The sequence below is a fragment of the Spermophilus citellus genome (assembly GCF_964194105.1).
Source record: "Spermophilus citellus genome assembly, chromosome: 3".
Classification (NCBI taxonomy): domain Eukaryota; kingdom Metazoa; phylum Chordata; class Mammalia; order Rodentia; family Sciuridae; genus Spermophilus; species Spermophilus citellus.
The window spans coordinates 76,788,266-76,804,862 of record NC_138184.1 but is presented as its reverse complement, the minus strand read 5'-3'; the positions used below and the strand labels follow the sequence as shown (position 1 = coordinate 76,804,862).

The following is a 16,597-nucleotide window of genomic DNA, read 5'->3' as shown; positions in this document are numbered from 1 at the left end:
GCTTAAAAATAAGTCTTGGGCAGTGTGGGGTTATTTTCTGTCTCTGGGGGGGAATCATCCCGTGTCCAAGGCCTGGGGACAGAAGCAAAGTCCACAGCTGCCCATCTAGGAGATGTCACTCTCAGTAGCGTCTGGTGTCCTGAACTTTGCTTGCCCAGGATGATGGTAGGTAAGGAGCAGCAGGTCACAGGGGCCCCCTGACCCTCTGGGAGACAGAGCTCTCCCTGGGCAGACCCCGGGGCTAAGGGTCAGCGGCCAGGGGAGAATCAACGACTGTCCCCGCTTGTGGTCCCTGAGGTCCTGGGGCAGGGATGCAGGAGGCAGCCAGTGTCACAAGACATCCCTGTCTCCAGCCAGGCCGGGTGCCTGGCTAAGCAAGGAGAAAGACAGTGTCCCTCCTCAGGGTCTGGCCCCTGCCCCTGGTCTCACTTCCTCCCTGGCACTGCCTGGAAGGGGAGGAAGAGACACCCAGGGAAAGGCTGGGAAGTGAGGCCACCATCACATTCAAGTTCAGGGTGTGACAGCTCAGTCGGCCTCCCAACAGGCCCCATACTCGGCTCCCCTTCATGGGCCACATCCCTTCTGAGAGTCATGCCCTGCCCTTTATAAGCACAAGGACCCAGAAGTTCCAGGGACACCTCCATGTTTAGGCCCTCAGATCCGGAAGTTCCTCAGGCATCCATGTTTAGGTCCCTGGAACTCAGGCGCACGTCCATGTTTAAGCCCCAGGATCCAGAAGTTCGATGGGTGCATGTCTATATTTAGGCCCCCGGATCCTGAAGTTCCTCAGGCGCAAGTCCATGTTTAGGCCTAAGCATCCGGAAGTGCCTCAGGTGCACGTCCATGTTTAGGCTCTAGGATCTGGAAGTTCCTCAGGCGTCCATATTTAGGCCACGGATCTCGAGGTTCCTCGGGTGCACGTCCATGTTTAAGCCCCCCGGGTCCAGAAGTTCCTCAGGCATCCATGTTTAGGCTCTGGGATCCAGAAATGCTTCAGGTATCCATGTTTAGGCCCCCGGATCTGGAAGTTCTTCAGGTGCATGTCCATCTTTGGGCTCTCGGATCCGGAAGTTCCTCAGTACTCCATGTTTAGGCCCCTGGATCTGGAAGTTCCTCAGTTGCACGTCCATGTTTAGGCTCTAGGATCCGGAAGTTCCTTTGGTGCACATCCATGTTTAGGCTCTAGGATCCGGAAGTTCCTCGGGCGTCCCTGTTTAGGCCCCCGATCCAGAAGTTCCTCAGGTACACGTCCATCTTTGGGCCCTCAGATCCGGAAGTGCCTCAGGTGTCCATGTTTAGGCTGTAGCATCCAGAAGTTCCTCAGGCATAGGTCCATGTTTAAGCCCCTGGATCTGAAAGCACTTCAGGCGTCCATGTTTAGGCCCCCGGATCCGGAAGTTCCTTGGGTGCACCTCCATGTTTAGGACCCTGGATCCAGCTGTTCTTGTATTTTTTAAACCTTTATTTTATTTATTTATTTTTATCTGGTGCTGAGGATCAAACCCAGTGCCTCCCAGTTGCTAGACAAGCACTTTACCATTGAGCTCCAGCCCCAGCCGACCATGTATGATATTTATTGTATTTTTAAACATTCATTTTATCAATCTATTTATTGAATTATTTAGTGGTAGATGGACACAATATCTTTATTTATCTGTTTTTACGTGGTGCTGAGGATCCAACCCAGTGCCTAACATGTGCAAGGCAGGCGCTCTACCACCGACCGAGCTACAGCCCCAGCCGACCATGTGTCATTTTTACAAATGATCCTGGTCCAAGTTCCTTGTGCCTCTCATACATCTTGAAGCACTTAGAAGTTCACAGAAGTTAGCCATATTTTTTTTTTTCATATTTTCCCACTCACTTCCTAGTCACATTGTATTTTGTGGAAAAAAAAAATTTGGTACCAGGATTGAACCCAAGGGTGCTTAACTGCTGAGCCACGTCCCCAGACCTTTTTAGTTTTTGAGACAAGGTCTTTCTTGCTAAATTCCTTAAGGGTCTTGCTGAGGCTGGCTTTGAGCTTGGAATCCTCCTGCCTCAGCTCCCGAGCCACTGGGATGACAGGTGTGTGCCTCCATGCCCAGCTTGTCTTGTGATTTCCATGTACCAGTTCTATATACTTATCTGGCTGATCTCATTTAATATCAAAACAGCCCTGTAAGGTAGATGCTGTTATTATCATGCCCACGTCAGTGCTGACAACCAGAAATGTGCCCACGATATTCACTAAAGCCAAACATCCTCCTGCCCTAAGACTGGCATCCCACTCTTTTATAGATGCCCAAGAGAATGAAGACACAGATTGGTCAAAAGGCTTGTATAAGAACGTCCCTGGGCTGGGGATGTAGAGTGCTTGCCTAATGTGCGTGAGGTTCTGGGTTCAATCTGCAGAATTCCCAAGGGAAAAAAAATGTTTCCTTCCAGTCGCAGTAGTGTATGCTTGTAATCCTAGCAACTGGGGAGTCTAGGAAAGGAGGATTGAAGAAAGTTCGAGGCCAGTCTGGGCAACATAGTGAGACCCTCCTTCAAAATAAAAAATTGATAGTGCTGGGGATGTAGCTCCATGGTAGAACATCCCTGGGTTAAATCCCTAGCAATGGAAAAAGCAAATTCCTAGCCTCAAACCAGAAGCAAAGTCAAATGTTTATCAGCCAAACAGTGGTGTTTTCAAACAGTCTCATGGAGGAATATTACACAGTGATGAAAAAGAAAATGCAACAACCAGAATGAGTGTCAGTCTTACAGGGAGGAGAAGCCAGGCACCTAAAAGCCCAGACCGTACGTTCCCATTTTTTTTGAAAAGCCAACTGACCATGATAAGGGGTGTGGGAAAGTGGCTACGTCTGACAGAGGAGGGAGAAAATGTTCTGAGATGCTGGAAAAAGGTCTCTTAACCTGGGTGTTGATTACAGTAGTGTGTGCACGTGCAAAAATGTATCGACTTCATGTTTAAAATTAAGATTAATGTACTTGACAAAAAGAGAGAGGGAAGGAAGAAGGAGGGAAGGGAAAGACAGAAGGAAGGAGACAGAGACACAGATAGACCTTGCTCCCGGCCCCACTGTGTAGAAGCAGAGGCCCAGCTATCAATCCAGGTCAGGCTTGTCAGATCCAGCAAATAGATTACCCAGGATTGTACCTGTTGTCCCTTCCCCAGACGGCCAGAGTTCACGGCTGGGTCACTTTGTCACCATGACCAAGAGCTTAACCAAGAATGCAGAGTGGCCTCCGTCACCTGTGCCTGTGCTGCAGGCCTGGAGGGGGGCTGTGGCTTCAGAAAGCCCTGAGCTGAGTGCAAAAAGGCATGTCCAGAACTGTTATTTAATTTGGGAAAATGAACTTAGGACATGCTTATTGTTATCTCAACCCAAACCTCGGGATATCGGATATCCCCTTACTTTTCTTTTCTTTCTTTTTTTCTTTTCTTTTCTTTTCTTTTCTTTTCTTTCTTTCTTTCTTTCTTTTTTTCTTTCTTTCTTTCTTTCTTTTTTTTTTGGTTGTGGGGATTGAACACAGGGGCACTCAACCACTGAGCCACTTCCCCAGCCCTTTTTTGTAGTTTACTTTATAGACAGAGTCTCACTGAGTTGCTTAGGGCTTCAATAAGTTGTGGAGGCTGGCCTCCAACTTGAGGTCCTCTTGCCTCAGCCTCAGTGTGCACATCTGCACCTGGCCCCTTATCTTTATCAGAGTGAGGAATTCTGATCTGGTTGAACCTATCCATTTTATATTTAGGGAGACTGACAGAGAAAGAAGGAAAGAAAGAAGGAAGGAAAGAAAGAAAGAAACCAACCAAATAGAGAAAGGGATATGTCCCAGATTGCCCACTCAGAGAGCCAGGGGAGAGCAAGCCCTCTCTACCACCCTCAAGTTCAGGGTTTAATGACCATCACAGCAGGAGGCCTCAGATCTTTGGAAGCAATTTCTGTTTATTTGACCAGTCAAAGGCCGTTTTGATCCACTTGCTGGCTGGTTGGTAAAAAACACAAACTCCTCACCTCCTGGGGCTCTGAAATACACTCAGGCCAGGGCCAAGTCTTGGAGAATCCTCTATGGAAATCAGAACCCCAAGTTGGAGAGGGGGGTTGAGGTCACAAGTTCTCTCTCTCTCATATGAAATTAGCTTTATTATAAATTTTCTAAGTATTACAGCACCCTCTGTTAGTTTATATAATGCAGAAGATATAAAGAAGATTGCAAGCTGGGCACAGTGGGTCATGCTGTAATCCTGGTGGCTCAGGAGGCTGAGGCAGGAGGATCACAAGTTCAAAGCCAGCCTCAGCATCTTGGCAATGTTGCAGAAACCTCGGTCCTTGTCCCTGATGTCCATCCAATAACAATGACAGGGTTTTGAGAAAAAGGAAAAGGAAGTTCATTGCTTTGCTAGCAAAGAAGGAACACAGGTGACTCCTGTCTTAGAGGCTGTGATTCGCCCATCAGCAGGAATAGGGAGCTCTTAAAGAGGTGAGTCAAAGGCTACATTCCACGTGTTCTCTGTCTGGAGTGGTAATTCACATGTTAATTTGGGAGAGAGTCGTTTCTGAGATCTCCTGGTGCCATCCCCAAAGTCTGGATGACTTTGTTCCTATGGGTGCTCGGGGACAGATAAATCTGCCTAACTAGGGGAAGAAAGGTAATCCTGTTTTCCCTGAGATTACAGAGGGGGAGAGAGGAAGAGAAAGAAACATATCCATTTTAAAAATAAGCTACAAAGGCAGAGCAGAAGGGCTATAGTCAAAGCATAAAGTGGACCCCGGTTACCATTCCCACTGTCAATTTCTGCATTCCATTTCTGTGGGAAAAAAATGGGCAACAACATGTCCAAACTGCTTCCTGATGAAAGGGGTCAAAGTTGGGGGAAGCAACCCAAAGTCCTTGTTCTCCAGCAGGTGGGACATGGACAGTTAAAGGCATTCAACATCAGAGCAGCCCAGAGGTCCACAGTGGCAGATGGCCAGTGACTGGACAAGACATACATAGGGCAGGGATCATGCTAAGAATAAATAAGACAGCGAAGCATTACTTTTCTTGTAAACAGTTAGCACAAATGCAATTAGTATTTCAGCCCGTCTGTAAAAACCATGAGGACAGTAACTCATAACCATACCAGTGGAAAACAGGTCAAGTTTATCAATGTAGGAGGTTAGGAAGATTTGTAGGTCTATGTGATCGGACTCAAATTAACTCAGGACAAACTTGAACTCTAGAGCTCTTTGTGATCATTATTATTAGGGCCGTCTCACACAAGAACCCTTCCTTTCTAGCCTCCAGCTTTATTTACTTTTGGTAGGGCTGACACAAGTGTACATCTTAAGTTAAATTAAAAAAAAATCCTTTTCCTTTCCAATGTCCACGTAGGACTGTGCTCAGGCTATGCTCTCCTGACAGGTATTTAAGTCTGAGTTGGTCAAAACTGACCTTGTTCCTATCTACTCTTAAGAGTCAGCTGAGATTCTTCAGAGATCATTCTTCTTGGGGACATATGTGAAGCCTCTTGGGTCCTTTTGCTTTCCTCTAGCAGTGGGGTGCTCTCTGCTCTCTCTATGTGTCAGGGTCCTGCTGACCGTATGTGGTTCCTCTTGGAAGCATCAGGGACATTTCCCTCTCCAGTGACCCTCTTCTTTGCAGGATGTGCACTGGTTGGCTTCCTGTTCTCTAGGGTCCTCTTGATCTCCCTGATCAGCAGATGGAGTGACTCACCAGAGTTGCAGGTCCAGAAAGGGGTCTGGTCATTCTCTGTGTGCTGGCTGACCTTAGAGGGCAAGGGCTAAAATGTTGGCTGCTTTTTCTTAGGCCCTTTTACTTCCTTGACTTTGGTCTGCCAATCTTTGGTTTGAAACACCAGCAAGCCAGTTTCACCAGTCTTAAAGAGGGAGTAACAGGTTATAACTTCCATGTCTATAATTTTACAGTTACCCCTTTCGTTTAATTGGGGTCATTAGGAGTGTGGAAGTCAGCATTATATAATATCTGTCCTGTAGGTGATGGCTCATTAGCTCAAATTAACTCAGGTCGTTTTTCCTTTAGAAGCAGAACCTCTGCAAAGCACTGACTGCAGCAGTTACAGAGATTACAAGGAAAATACAAAATGAAATTAACAGAGCAGAAACACATTGAGTTTGCGTGATAGCTATGAACCAAGAAAAATGACGTTTATATCTTGAACCTTCACTTAGTTATGTATGATAGCCTCTGTTTAAGATCACAGTCATCTTTACAATGAAAGTCAACCTTTTGAACACAACTTTAAATGAGCTGAAGTCTAGCCTATTTTGGAGCCATTCAGACGTGGCATAAGGTGAGAGGCAGAGCTTTATCTCAGGAAAGGTGGGCTCTTCACAAATACACAATACAACATTATATCTGAAACATGAATCAAAGAAAGGCTAAGAGAACTTTCAATTTTCTTTTTGTAAAAAAAGTAGCGAAAATTCTTCCACATTTTACAATGTCACCTTTAAACTGATCAGGTTCTCCTTATAATCTTCCAAAAATGCATTTAAATTCCAATTCCAGTGTGTGTGTGTGTGTGTGTGTGTGTGTGTGTGTGTATGTGTATAATTTATTGATGGGTCACATTATTCATCTATAAAGCATCAAATGACATAACTAAATTACCAACCAAATTTGTTATTTCATGGTAGCAATAATCCCAGTTCTGCATGAGTTACCAAAATTCAAAGGACAGCCTTAAATCTCATACATTTAAGAAACAGTGTTAATGATCAGAAATTGACTTAGTCAAAGCAAACAGAAATAAGACAGGCTCAAGTGTCATGTGTGCCTGATGTCAACTCCCAGCTCCATCCGGCAGAGTCCTCAGGATCTCAGCGGATCCTTTCTGGAAATCTCATGTGCAGAATGGATGGGGATGGGAGATCGACATCAGTTGAAAAAAATCAGATGAAAAATTATCACTGAAAAAAAAATCAAATAACTAGAGCTTTTCTTCTATGGCTCAATTAAGAGGAAATGGTGATTGCCACCAGATGCAAATGTCAACTACTAAGTCATCCCTCATCCAAAGGCACCCACCCCACAAAAGGTTGAGATTTTGACCGGAAATGCATTTAATTTAATTTAGAGAGATTGCTAAATCTACGACAGTGAGTCTCTCCACTCAGCAAAGCCTCTCCCTCTCTCCAAATATGTCTGCTTTTTCTTTGCTAGAGTTTTATAACTCTTCATGTTTCTCTCCCCAAAATGGGATCCTCTTTTCCTATGCTGTTTGCTGACCTGCGTTTTTACACTTAAAATTTAGCATTTTAAAACAATAGAGCCCCGGTGACTGGGGAGAGGCCGAGGCAGGAGGATTGCAAGTTTGAGGACAGACCCAGAAAATTAAAGCGGCCTGAAGCAACTTATTGAAAATTAAAGCGGCCTGAAGCAACCTGTCTGGAAATAACAACAAAAGGGCTGGGAATGTGGTTCAGTGGTTAAGCGACCCTGGGTTCAGTACCAGATACCATTAAAAAAAAAAAAGCATTTACTATCCCATACATTTTCTGTGGGTCTGGAACCTGGAGCAACTTAGCCGAGTGGATTCTTCTCACTGTTTCCAGTAAGTTTTCAGTCAAGGTTGATCTGTGTCTGTGGTCTCTTCTAACAGCTGCTGGGGCTGGGATCTGCTCCCAAGGTGGGTCACTCATATGGCTGGTAGATTAGTGCTGGTCATTGACAAGAGGCTTCAGTTCCTTGTCACACGACCTTCTCAGTGTCCTTATGATGTGGACACCCGGCTTCCCCAAAAGTGAGGGATCTCAGACCGAGTGAGATGGAAGCCACAGTATGTTTCAGACTTAGCCTCAGAGGTCTGGCCCTGTCCTGTGTGCGAGTTCATAGTGACTCTGCGGGTGGGTGCTATTTATTGTGGGAGGTGGCTCATTCAGGGTCGTCAAGGAGGGCCATCTTTTGTATGTACCCAAATATATCTGCCCAGTTCCTTCTTATGGGACATTTAATCACTCCACCTTGCAAGTTGAGATTCTGAAGCCCAGAAAGTGTCATTAGGCTGCTTGCCGTCACTCAGCAAGTTAGAGGCAGAGGACAGTCTAGCCCAAGCCCTAGGACGACACCCCTACACAGGAGGGAGAGAGCTTTCCCCCTCCTAGGGAAACCCCCAGAAACCAGGCTAAATTAGGGGGTAAGCAGAGGGAGGAAGGCTTCGGCCTACTCTGCATAGGAACCAGGGGCCCTTAGCAGCCTGGTTGCTGGTCTCCGTTGACCCACCCAGAGGCTTTGGCAAGGGTCCTGGTGTAGTGACCACCAAACCCATCCCTGGGCACTGTGAGCCAAATAGGCAAAGCTTTGAGTCCTCAGAAAACTATTCCCTGCACAAAGGGTACATCCAAACTCACCTCTCAGCCTAGAAAGGCGGACATGTCCATGGGCTCTGGAATTTGGTTGACCCAGGTTTGAATCCTACTTCTGAGCCTCAGTTTCTGCAGCCAAAGAAATGATCCTATTACATGTATCAGTGTCCTGTGGCTGCTGTAACAAAGTGGTACCAACCAGGTGACTTACACAACAGATATTTATGTTCTCACAGTTCTAGAGCCTGAAAGTCCTAAATCATTCTGACTCCCGGCAATGGGGTCTCTGCCGATGATCAAAGGAAAGTGAGATAGTTAGCAGGGGTCCTAGTTCATTACGACTGTGTCCCTAGGGAAAGGGAAACTAGACATAGAAACAGGTAAAATATCTTGTCAAGCTGTTGGCAGGATTGGCTCCCGTGGAAGACGGAAAATTCATTCCATACATCTCTCTCAGCTGCTGGCAATCTTGGATGTGCCTTGGCTTGGCTGGTGGCCACAGAACATCTTCACAAGGCAGAAGGAAGAGATTTATTTAGCTCACAATTCTGGAGGTTCAGAGTCACGGAATGGCCCCATGTAGCCGCACTTGGCCATACCACATTCTGATGGATGGCATCATGGCAGGAGTTAGTGACCAGGGGGAGACTGTGGAGTGAGATGGGAAGTGGGTGGAGTGCATCTTGCTCTTTTGTAACAACCCCCGTGTGAGAACTCACCAGGGTCCTACAAGCACTCATTCCATCTGGTTCGATCCTCAGCACCACATATTGTAAGGGTCTGGCGGAGCGTCGGAGAAAGAGACCACACAAGAGACTGGCTTCATGCAATTGGCAAGAGGGAGTTTATTGAACCAGCGCGCTGGGGCTCAAGGCTCACTCAGGAAGGGAGAGCAGCCCAGAGCCCAGAGCAGAGGTCAAGCAGAGCTTAAGTACACTTTTTGGAGAGGGCGGGGGGCTTTGCATACATCAGAACAAATCATCATGAGGCGCGGGAAAATTGAACAACAACTCTGATACATGATTAGTACATTCATTGGCGGGAACAGGCTGGACAGGGGTGATTGGTCACTCCTAAGCGGGGTACACATTCAAACTGATTGGTTTTGGGGCCTGGATGCTTATGTGCCGAGCTACTCAGAGTCCTTAGCTATTAAACAACCAGGGAGTCAGTGGAAATATTTACTGGGCAGTTCGAGTATTGTCCTAACAGCTACAGGGATTACAGGTTCTGGGGGTAGCAGAGGAATTTTAACAATACCTGGTCTTTTACTTTTTAGCCCAGGCCTTGTAATCTAGAAACTTTACAATGCCCTAGTCTTTTACACTTTAACTCAGACTTTTGCAGCTTAGAATCAGCTTAGAAATTTTACCTTTACAATACATCACTTAAAAAAAAGGAACTAGAGTTCTCTTCCCTTCCCTCTTCCTAAACCATCCTGGGAAAAGATGATAACATTTTGCCTGAATTCTACTTTTTCTTATTTTATATTATTGTATTCTTCTGTAGCACTGGGGATTGAACCCAGGGATGTTCTACCACTGAGCTACATCTCCAACTCTTTTTATTTTTTATTTTGAGACAGGGCCTTGCTAAACCGCCCTGGCTGGCCTTGAACTTGACATCCTCCTGTCTCAGACTCCTGAGTAGCTGGGATGGCAGATTTGCACCACTGTGCCTGACTCTTTTGCCTGAATTCTAAAGCAGCACAACTCTACCACGCCCTTGTTCTGTGAACTAGGATGAGTGACCATCTCTGGTCTCCATTCCCTCATCCGTGAAATGGGATCATCCAGGAAATGAGAATCACAACTGACAAGAAGTGACTGACATAGCTAATACTGCCTAACCCAGGGACGCACAAGGCACAGACAAGGGGCCCCAACACCGTCAGGGGCCAGGGAAAACTTCCTGGAGGAGGTGTCCCTGGAATACACCACATCCCACCGTACTTGAGAGTACCCAAACTCAATAACGTGCAATTTTTTTTCAATATTTATTTTTTAGTTGTGGTTGGACACAATACCTTTATTTTATTTAAAATTTTTATGTGGTGCTGAGGATCAAGCCTAGGGCCTCGCGTGTGCTAGGTGAGTGCTCTACCGCTGAGCCACAACCCAGCCCTGTGCACCTTTCAATAGTTACACAACTGAACTGTGACTGCAAGAGTGAGGTCAAATGGGATTACACAAGTATTGGTAAAAAAGAGTCACCAGGATGATGCCCCTCGGGAAGGGCTGGACGTAAAATGACTCCAGAGCCGCCTCTAGCAAGAGCCTCCTCCTCTGCAGGTTCCTTGGGACTCCACTGACTGTGGCCTGAGGGTTTTCACTTCTCCTTCCCACCCCATCTCTTATAGGTCACCAGAGTCAAACTGCAGGCTGTTTGTTTGGTACTAGGGATTGAACCCAGGGGCGCTGAACCACTGAGCCACATCCCAGACCTTTTTTATATTTTATTTAGAGCCTGGGTCTCACTGAGCTGAGGAGGGCCTGGATAAGTTGCTGAGGCTGGCTTGGATCCTCCTGCCTCAGCCTCCCGAGCTGTGGGGATGACAGACATGCCCACCCGGCGTGGCTACAGGCTATTTTCACAGAAGAGTTTAGCATGATCAAACTTTTAAATCAAGACGAATCAATAAAATTGTTATGGGAGACTGAGGTGAAAGGAAATTCTGTCTTTATTAAGAAAAAAATTGGGGGGGAGGCTGGGGTTGTGGCTCAGTGGTAGAGCGCTCGCTTAGCACGTGAAAGGCCCTGGGTTCGATTCTCAGCACCACATAAAAAACAAATAAATAAAATAAAGGTATTGTGTCTATCTACAACTAAAAAAATAAAAATAAAAATAAATTTTGGTTCCTTATGGATTTTCTTTCATTCTTTTTAAAAAAAATTTTTTTTGTAGTTGTGTATGGACAGCATACCTTTATTTGTTTATTTCTATGCGGTGCTAAGGATCACACCCAGTGCCTCACACAAGCTAAGCAAGCGCTCGGCCACTGAGCTACAGCCCCAGCCCTTGCACTCATTTTTATATCCTAAAAAATTGCATTAAAACTTTATTTATCCTGCTGGGTGCAGTGGCACACGTCTGTAATTTCGGAAGTTTGAGGCAGGAGGATGGCGAGTTCAAAGCCAGCCTCAGCAACTTAGCAAGGCCCTAAGCAATTTAGTGAGACCCCAAATTTAATTCATTCTGATCACTGAGTTTTGGGGGCATCCCCTTCCGTTTTGCTCTGTGAGGACCGAGGGACGGTGGTGGAAGAGAGATGAATGTATCGTGATGGTGGAGCAGCTGTTGATCTGGCTGGGAGCAGACAAGGGCTATGAAGTCCAGGAAGGAACTCTACTGAGGGGCAGGGAGGGTTTGGGGCAAGAGTTGACTGTGGGAGAAAAGAGAGCTTCTCGCTGTAGGAGGAAGTGAGAAAGGGTGGGGCTCACCTCCAGAAAGATAGGGCCAAGCTGGAGGCCGTGAGATGCAGGCAGGGCCAGGGCAGGGGCATTAGGACCTAGGGCCAAGGACAAATAGCAGGATCAGATGTAGGCAAGAGTTTCTTGGTAAGGAGGCCATGGCAAGGGGTCTTAAATGGTAGTCCCCAAACCAGAAGCATCATTGGACTTGCAAATTTTCCAGTCCTACCCACAACCTAGTGAATCAGAAACCCTGGAGGGTGGAGCCTAGGGTGTGTTTTCTCCAGGGGATTCTCTAACCCTCAAACTTGAAAACTAACATAAAGAAATAAATAAAGCATGAATTAACCCACATGCATTGTCACATGCAAATGCTTGGACAGAGCTCCCCGGGGAGAGGATGTGGGGAGGTCTCAGAAGCTTATGTCTATTTCTGATAATGTGCTGGGATTTGAGAAGACAGTCCCTTTTCTATGGAACTGTGTCCACAACGCGGCTTTATATCTGACCTTTGAAAATAAGTATTAAATCCACGTGGCCATCTGTCCACTAAGAGCATGGACAGGTGTGTAGTGCTGGCTGCTCTAATGTGAGGGACACTTTGGGCTGGGGTGTAGCCCAGTGGTAGAGTGCTGGCCTGGCATGCACAAGGCCTTGGGTTCCATGTCCAGTAACACAAACAACAAAACACTCCCTTTTCCCTAAAGGTGGCCCACTCTGGACAAAGCTTCCGAATGAAAAGTATTTCATTTGTTTCCTGCTACTGGGGATTTAATCAGGGCCAGTCCACCACTGAGCTACATCTCCAGCTCTTTATTCCTGAGTGACAAGCCCCTTGAGATGGATAGTGCTGAGGCCTTGGCCCAGGGATTGTGGAGGACTTGATGGATCCGGAACACCCAGTGGGTTTCTGGGTGGGCAAGGTGGAGCCATTTGCTACAATGGGGAGCAGAACTGGAGGCCTGCCTTAGGAGTGGTGTTGGGAGGGGGGTTCTGGGTGAAAGAGAAACTTCCCATTATTATGTCCACCAGTACAATTTCCTTGGTGTCTGGCTCATATCCCTTTCCCTCTCTCCACCCCCACACTGCTCTCCCCAGGACCCACAGCAGCCCACTGCCCAACGGTCCATTCTCTGCCAGAGCCATCTTTCAAGAGTGGACTTGACTCTCACCACTCCTTTCTCTTCCCCCAGCGGGGCCTGAGCCTCTGGTTGACAACCCCTTTCCTGTTTCCCGTCTTTGTGAAGGGACTCCGCAGGGTCCCTTGCCAGCGGGCTGTCTCCTCTCCCTCCACGTGTAAGCCCGCGCACAGTCAGGCCTTGGAGCATCTCTTTCTCGGGGAAGCTTTCTTCCACCCCACCCGCTTGCTCTCCAAGGATCTAGCTGGGTTTCTGGACACATAAAAGGAATCCATAGAACAAGATTAGCGAACCACTTTTTTAAAAAAACGCCGCTGAGGCTCCAACCCAGGGGCTGCGGCTTGTAGGGGAAGCAGGCTACCTCGGATCTACACGGTCAACCCCAAGCAAACTCGTCTTGAAAATGCACTTAATAACCCGATGAACCCGTCAGATCTCCGACGGCGCGCAGCCTACTCCACGGCACTTTCTGTGGCACCCTCCCCGGTGGGTTCAAGAAATAGTTCACAAATGAATGAAGGAACCCACGAATTGCTGCAGAGACTGGCTGGAGGAGCGCAGGGTCCCGGGGTCCCTTTCCTGGTCCCTGCACCGCCTCTCTCCCATGCATCCTGGCTGAGCGGTCCCCAGGCCTCAGTTTCCCCACCCGGGATTGTGCCACCAGGTCCCCAGGCCAGAGCGGCGGGCGCCAGGGAGCCGCGCGGCCGCTGGGGGCTTGCGCGTCGGGGGGACGTGACTGCCCAGCCCGGGACTCCGGCCGCGCACGCGCGCCGCCGCCCCTCCCCCGCCCCGCCCGCTCCCCCGCCCGCGCACGAGTCCCGGCGCGCGCCGGCGCGGGGGGCGGGGGCGGCGGACGCCGAGGGCGAGGGGCGGGCCCGGCCCGGCTCGGCCCGGCCGCCCGCGCGCGGCTCCTGCAGGCCCCGGGCCCGGCCCGGCGGCGGCGGCGGCTCCAGCTCCAGGCCTCGCGCGCCGCAGCCATGGCCCTGGTGACCCTGCAGCGCTCGCCCACGCCCAGCGCCGCCTCCTCCTCGGCCAGCAACAGCGAGGTGAGCCCCGGGTCCGCCGCCCCGGCCGGCTGGGGGGCAGCGTCGTCCCGGGCCTGGGCCGCGCGTGCGGGGCGGGGGGCGACGGCGCGGGGTCCCCGCGGGACCAGCCGGCCTGGAGAGCCAGTGCGGTGACCCCCCGCCTGGGGGCAGCTGTGCGGGGACCTGGTGTGCGCGAGTCGCCCGTCCTGAGATCTGTGACCCGTGGCAGCTCTAGGCCCGTTTCCCGGGTGCCTGGCTCTGTGTGTGTGAGACTGTGGGTGACTTTAGCTGGGGACTGTGCAGGGGTGATGCTGTGGGAGCGAGGCCACCAGTCCTGACCGAGCAAAGGTGTGAGATCTTGAACCTGACTGCACACCTCTCAGGTCTGGCTGTCTGTGGGACAGGGACTGAGTGCCCTGGGCGCTGTGCAGCTGAGACTGGATTTTCACCTTTCATCACGCCATTTAGGGCTGGGTGTTCATGTGCCTGTGTCCCCCTGCCTCGGCCCCTCTTGGGATTTGGTGGCTGCATTCCCCAAGCTGAGGGTAGATGGCTGCACTGGGAGGGTTTTTGAGGGTATTTGTGTGACCCCAGCTCATGTTTTTCTGACTCCTTGCTCTGGGGCAAATGGGGGAACTGGCACCCTGAGTCTGCAGGATGGGAGCCCCAGCCTCTGAGCAGGTCACTCCTCTTCAGAGGGTCCAGTCTCCACCACCCTCCCTTAGAGAACCCTTTAAAGGCCTCTCATCCAAATTCCTCTCCATGGCAAGGCTGAGCGTTGGCCTGCAGACCGAGCTGCTGGAGGAGGAGCCCCTTACTCTCTTTAGGGAAGGCCCAGGAAGTTGTCAGGCCGGCTCTCGGTGGGGGAAGTTGACTGGCTGTGTGAGTCTCTGTGAGACGGAAGGGAGGGGACTTGGGCTGGGTCTCGCAGCCTTGTGTCCTGCGATGTAGCTTTTCAGCATGGTTTTGCTGAGATTGGCAGGAACGTGTGCAGCGAGGCTGCGAGGTTGAGCCTCCACAGCCCACTCCTCTCCAAGGGCCGCCAGTTAGTTATCTCTTGTATAGACAGAAGGTTCTTGCACTCCCCCTCTGTGAGCTGATTAGAAGCAAACGGACAGTGGTTGCTGCTTACTGTTACTGAGAAGTTTGGCTGCCTATCGCAGCTGCTCCCCACAGAGATCTGTTCTCGTCCATCATTCCTGTTACTTCTGTCTGGCAGTTTACAAAGTACTTTACAACGCACTTCATCTCCTGTTCTTTTCGCAAAAAGCATGTGAGCTGAGGGGAGAGCTTGGCTTCAGGAAGGGCCTCTCAGCCTGCGTTTTCTGATTCCTGAACCCCACCTAATCTATTCCTGTCTTAGACACACTTCTAGAATTTAATTTTTAGTTGAGATATGTTCACCTAACATAAATTCACCATTTTAAAGTGTACAGTTCAGTGATCTTAATATATTCACAAGATTGTGCAGCCATCACCACTATAATTCCAGAACATTTTCATCACTAGGAGGAAACCCGAGGGCATGACCCGTGGCCTCCCCTTCCCATTCTGCCCAACCCTAGGTCTCCACTCATTGGCTTTCTCTCCATGTTTGTTCTGCATGTTTCATGGAACTAGAATCATCCGACCTGTGGCCTGTGTGTCCGGCTTTGTTCACTTGGCCAGGGTTCCTCCATGTTGTGTGGTGTTTCATTACCTTTTTTTCTTTTCGGTACCTAGCATTGAACCCAGGGGTGCTTAACCTCTGAGCTCCATCCCTGTCTCTTTTTAGTTTTTATTTTGAAACAGGATCTCCTTGAGTGACTTAGTTAGGGCCTTACTAAGTTGCTGAGGCCGGCCTTGACCTTGCTATCCTCCTGCCTCAGCCTGCCCGGAGTCGCAGGGATCACAGGTGTGTGCTACCTCGCCCGGTTACTTCATTCCTTTTTTGTGTTTGATAACACTGTCGTACACATGTACCAGGTTTGGTTGCACATTTGTTTTCTTTCCACTAGGCCCATTTTAAATTATTATATAAAGTGTCTTTTTTTTTTTTTTTAAACCAAGCACCAAGGACCTAGTTGAGCAGAATAAGACTCAGCTGGATTTTATTTGACTTTAGTATATCAGCAGCCTTTTTTTGCTCAATGAGGAGCAGAGGTTGGCCTGTTTTCAGGAGGGTGAGGCTGTCTTCCAGATGTGAGGCCAGAAGCCGGCTGGAAGGGAAGGCAGGTGTGTGTGGAGTCAGCAGACCCGGGTCCAGACTGGCTCTGCCTCTGGTCTGCCCTTTCTAAGGTCACTTGCCTTCTCTGTGCCTCAGGTCCTCTGAAAGGACTGGGTCACCTCTTCAAGAGCTCTGTAGCTTCTCTGGGGTAACCGACCTCACCTTGCCTTGCATCAAAGCCCCAGAGGCCGACCGAGAATTAAGTGGCTGTGAAGTCTGTACCCCCACTTCCCTTTATCACTCATCAAAGGGCAGCTCCTGGGTGAGTCACAGACACCTCAGCAGCTTCCTGACACAGCTGTCTGTGGGACTCTGAGGGAAATCACAGCCCTGGGCCCTGGAGCAACTCTCTCTCCTCAGTTTTTTTTTCCCTTTTCTTTTTCAATCTGTAGTTATCTCATGCATGAGCTTATCTCAGGTCCTTTGTGGGAACAGGCGGAGCAGAGAGTAGATAAATCAATAGCTTTCAGGAGTGGATCATAACATTGTTATTTTTGACCAA

The 16,597-nt window shown here is 49.0% G+C and overlaps 1 protein-coding gene across 1 annotated transcript in view; it reads left to right on the top strand.

The window, feature by feature from the left end:
- The first annotated feature begins 13,709 nt into the window (after positions 1-13,709).
- SSH1 (slingshot protein phosphatase 1) overlaps positions 13,710-16,597 on the top strand; it is a 60,986-nt gene continuing 58,098 nt past the window's right edge. The window contains exon 1 of the mRNA XM_081286904.1: positions 13,710-13,910. Within this exon, the coding sequence (XP_081143030.1) occupies positions 13,842-13,910 (69 nt within the window). The 5' untranslated portion in view covers positions 13,710-13,841. The remainder of the gene's footprint in view (positions 13,911-16,597) is intronic.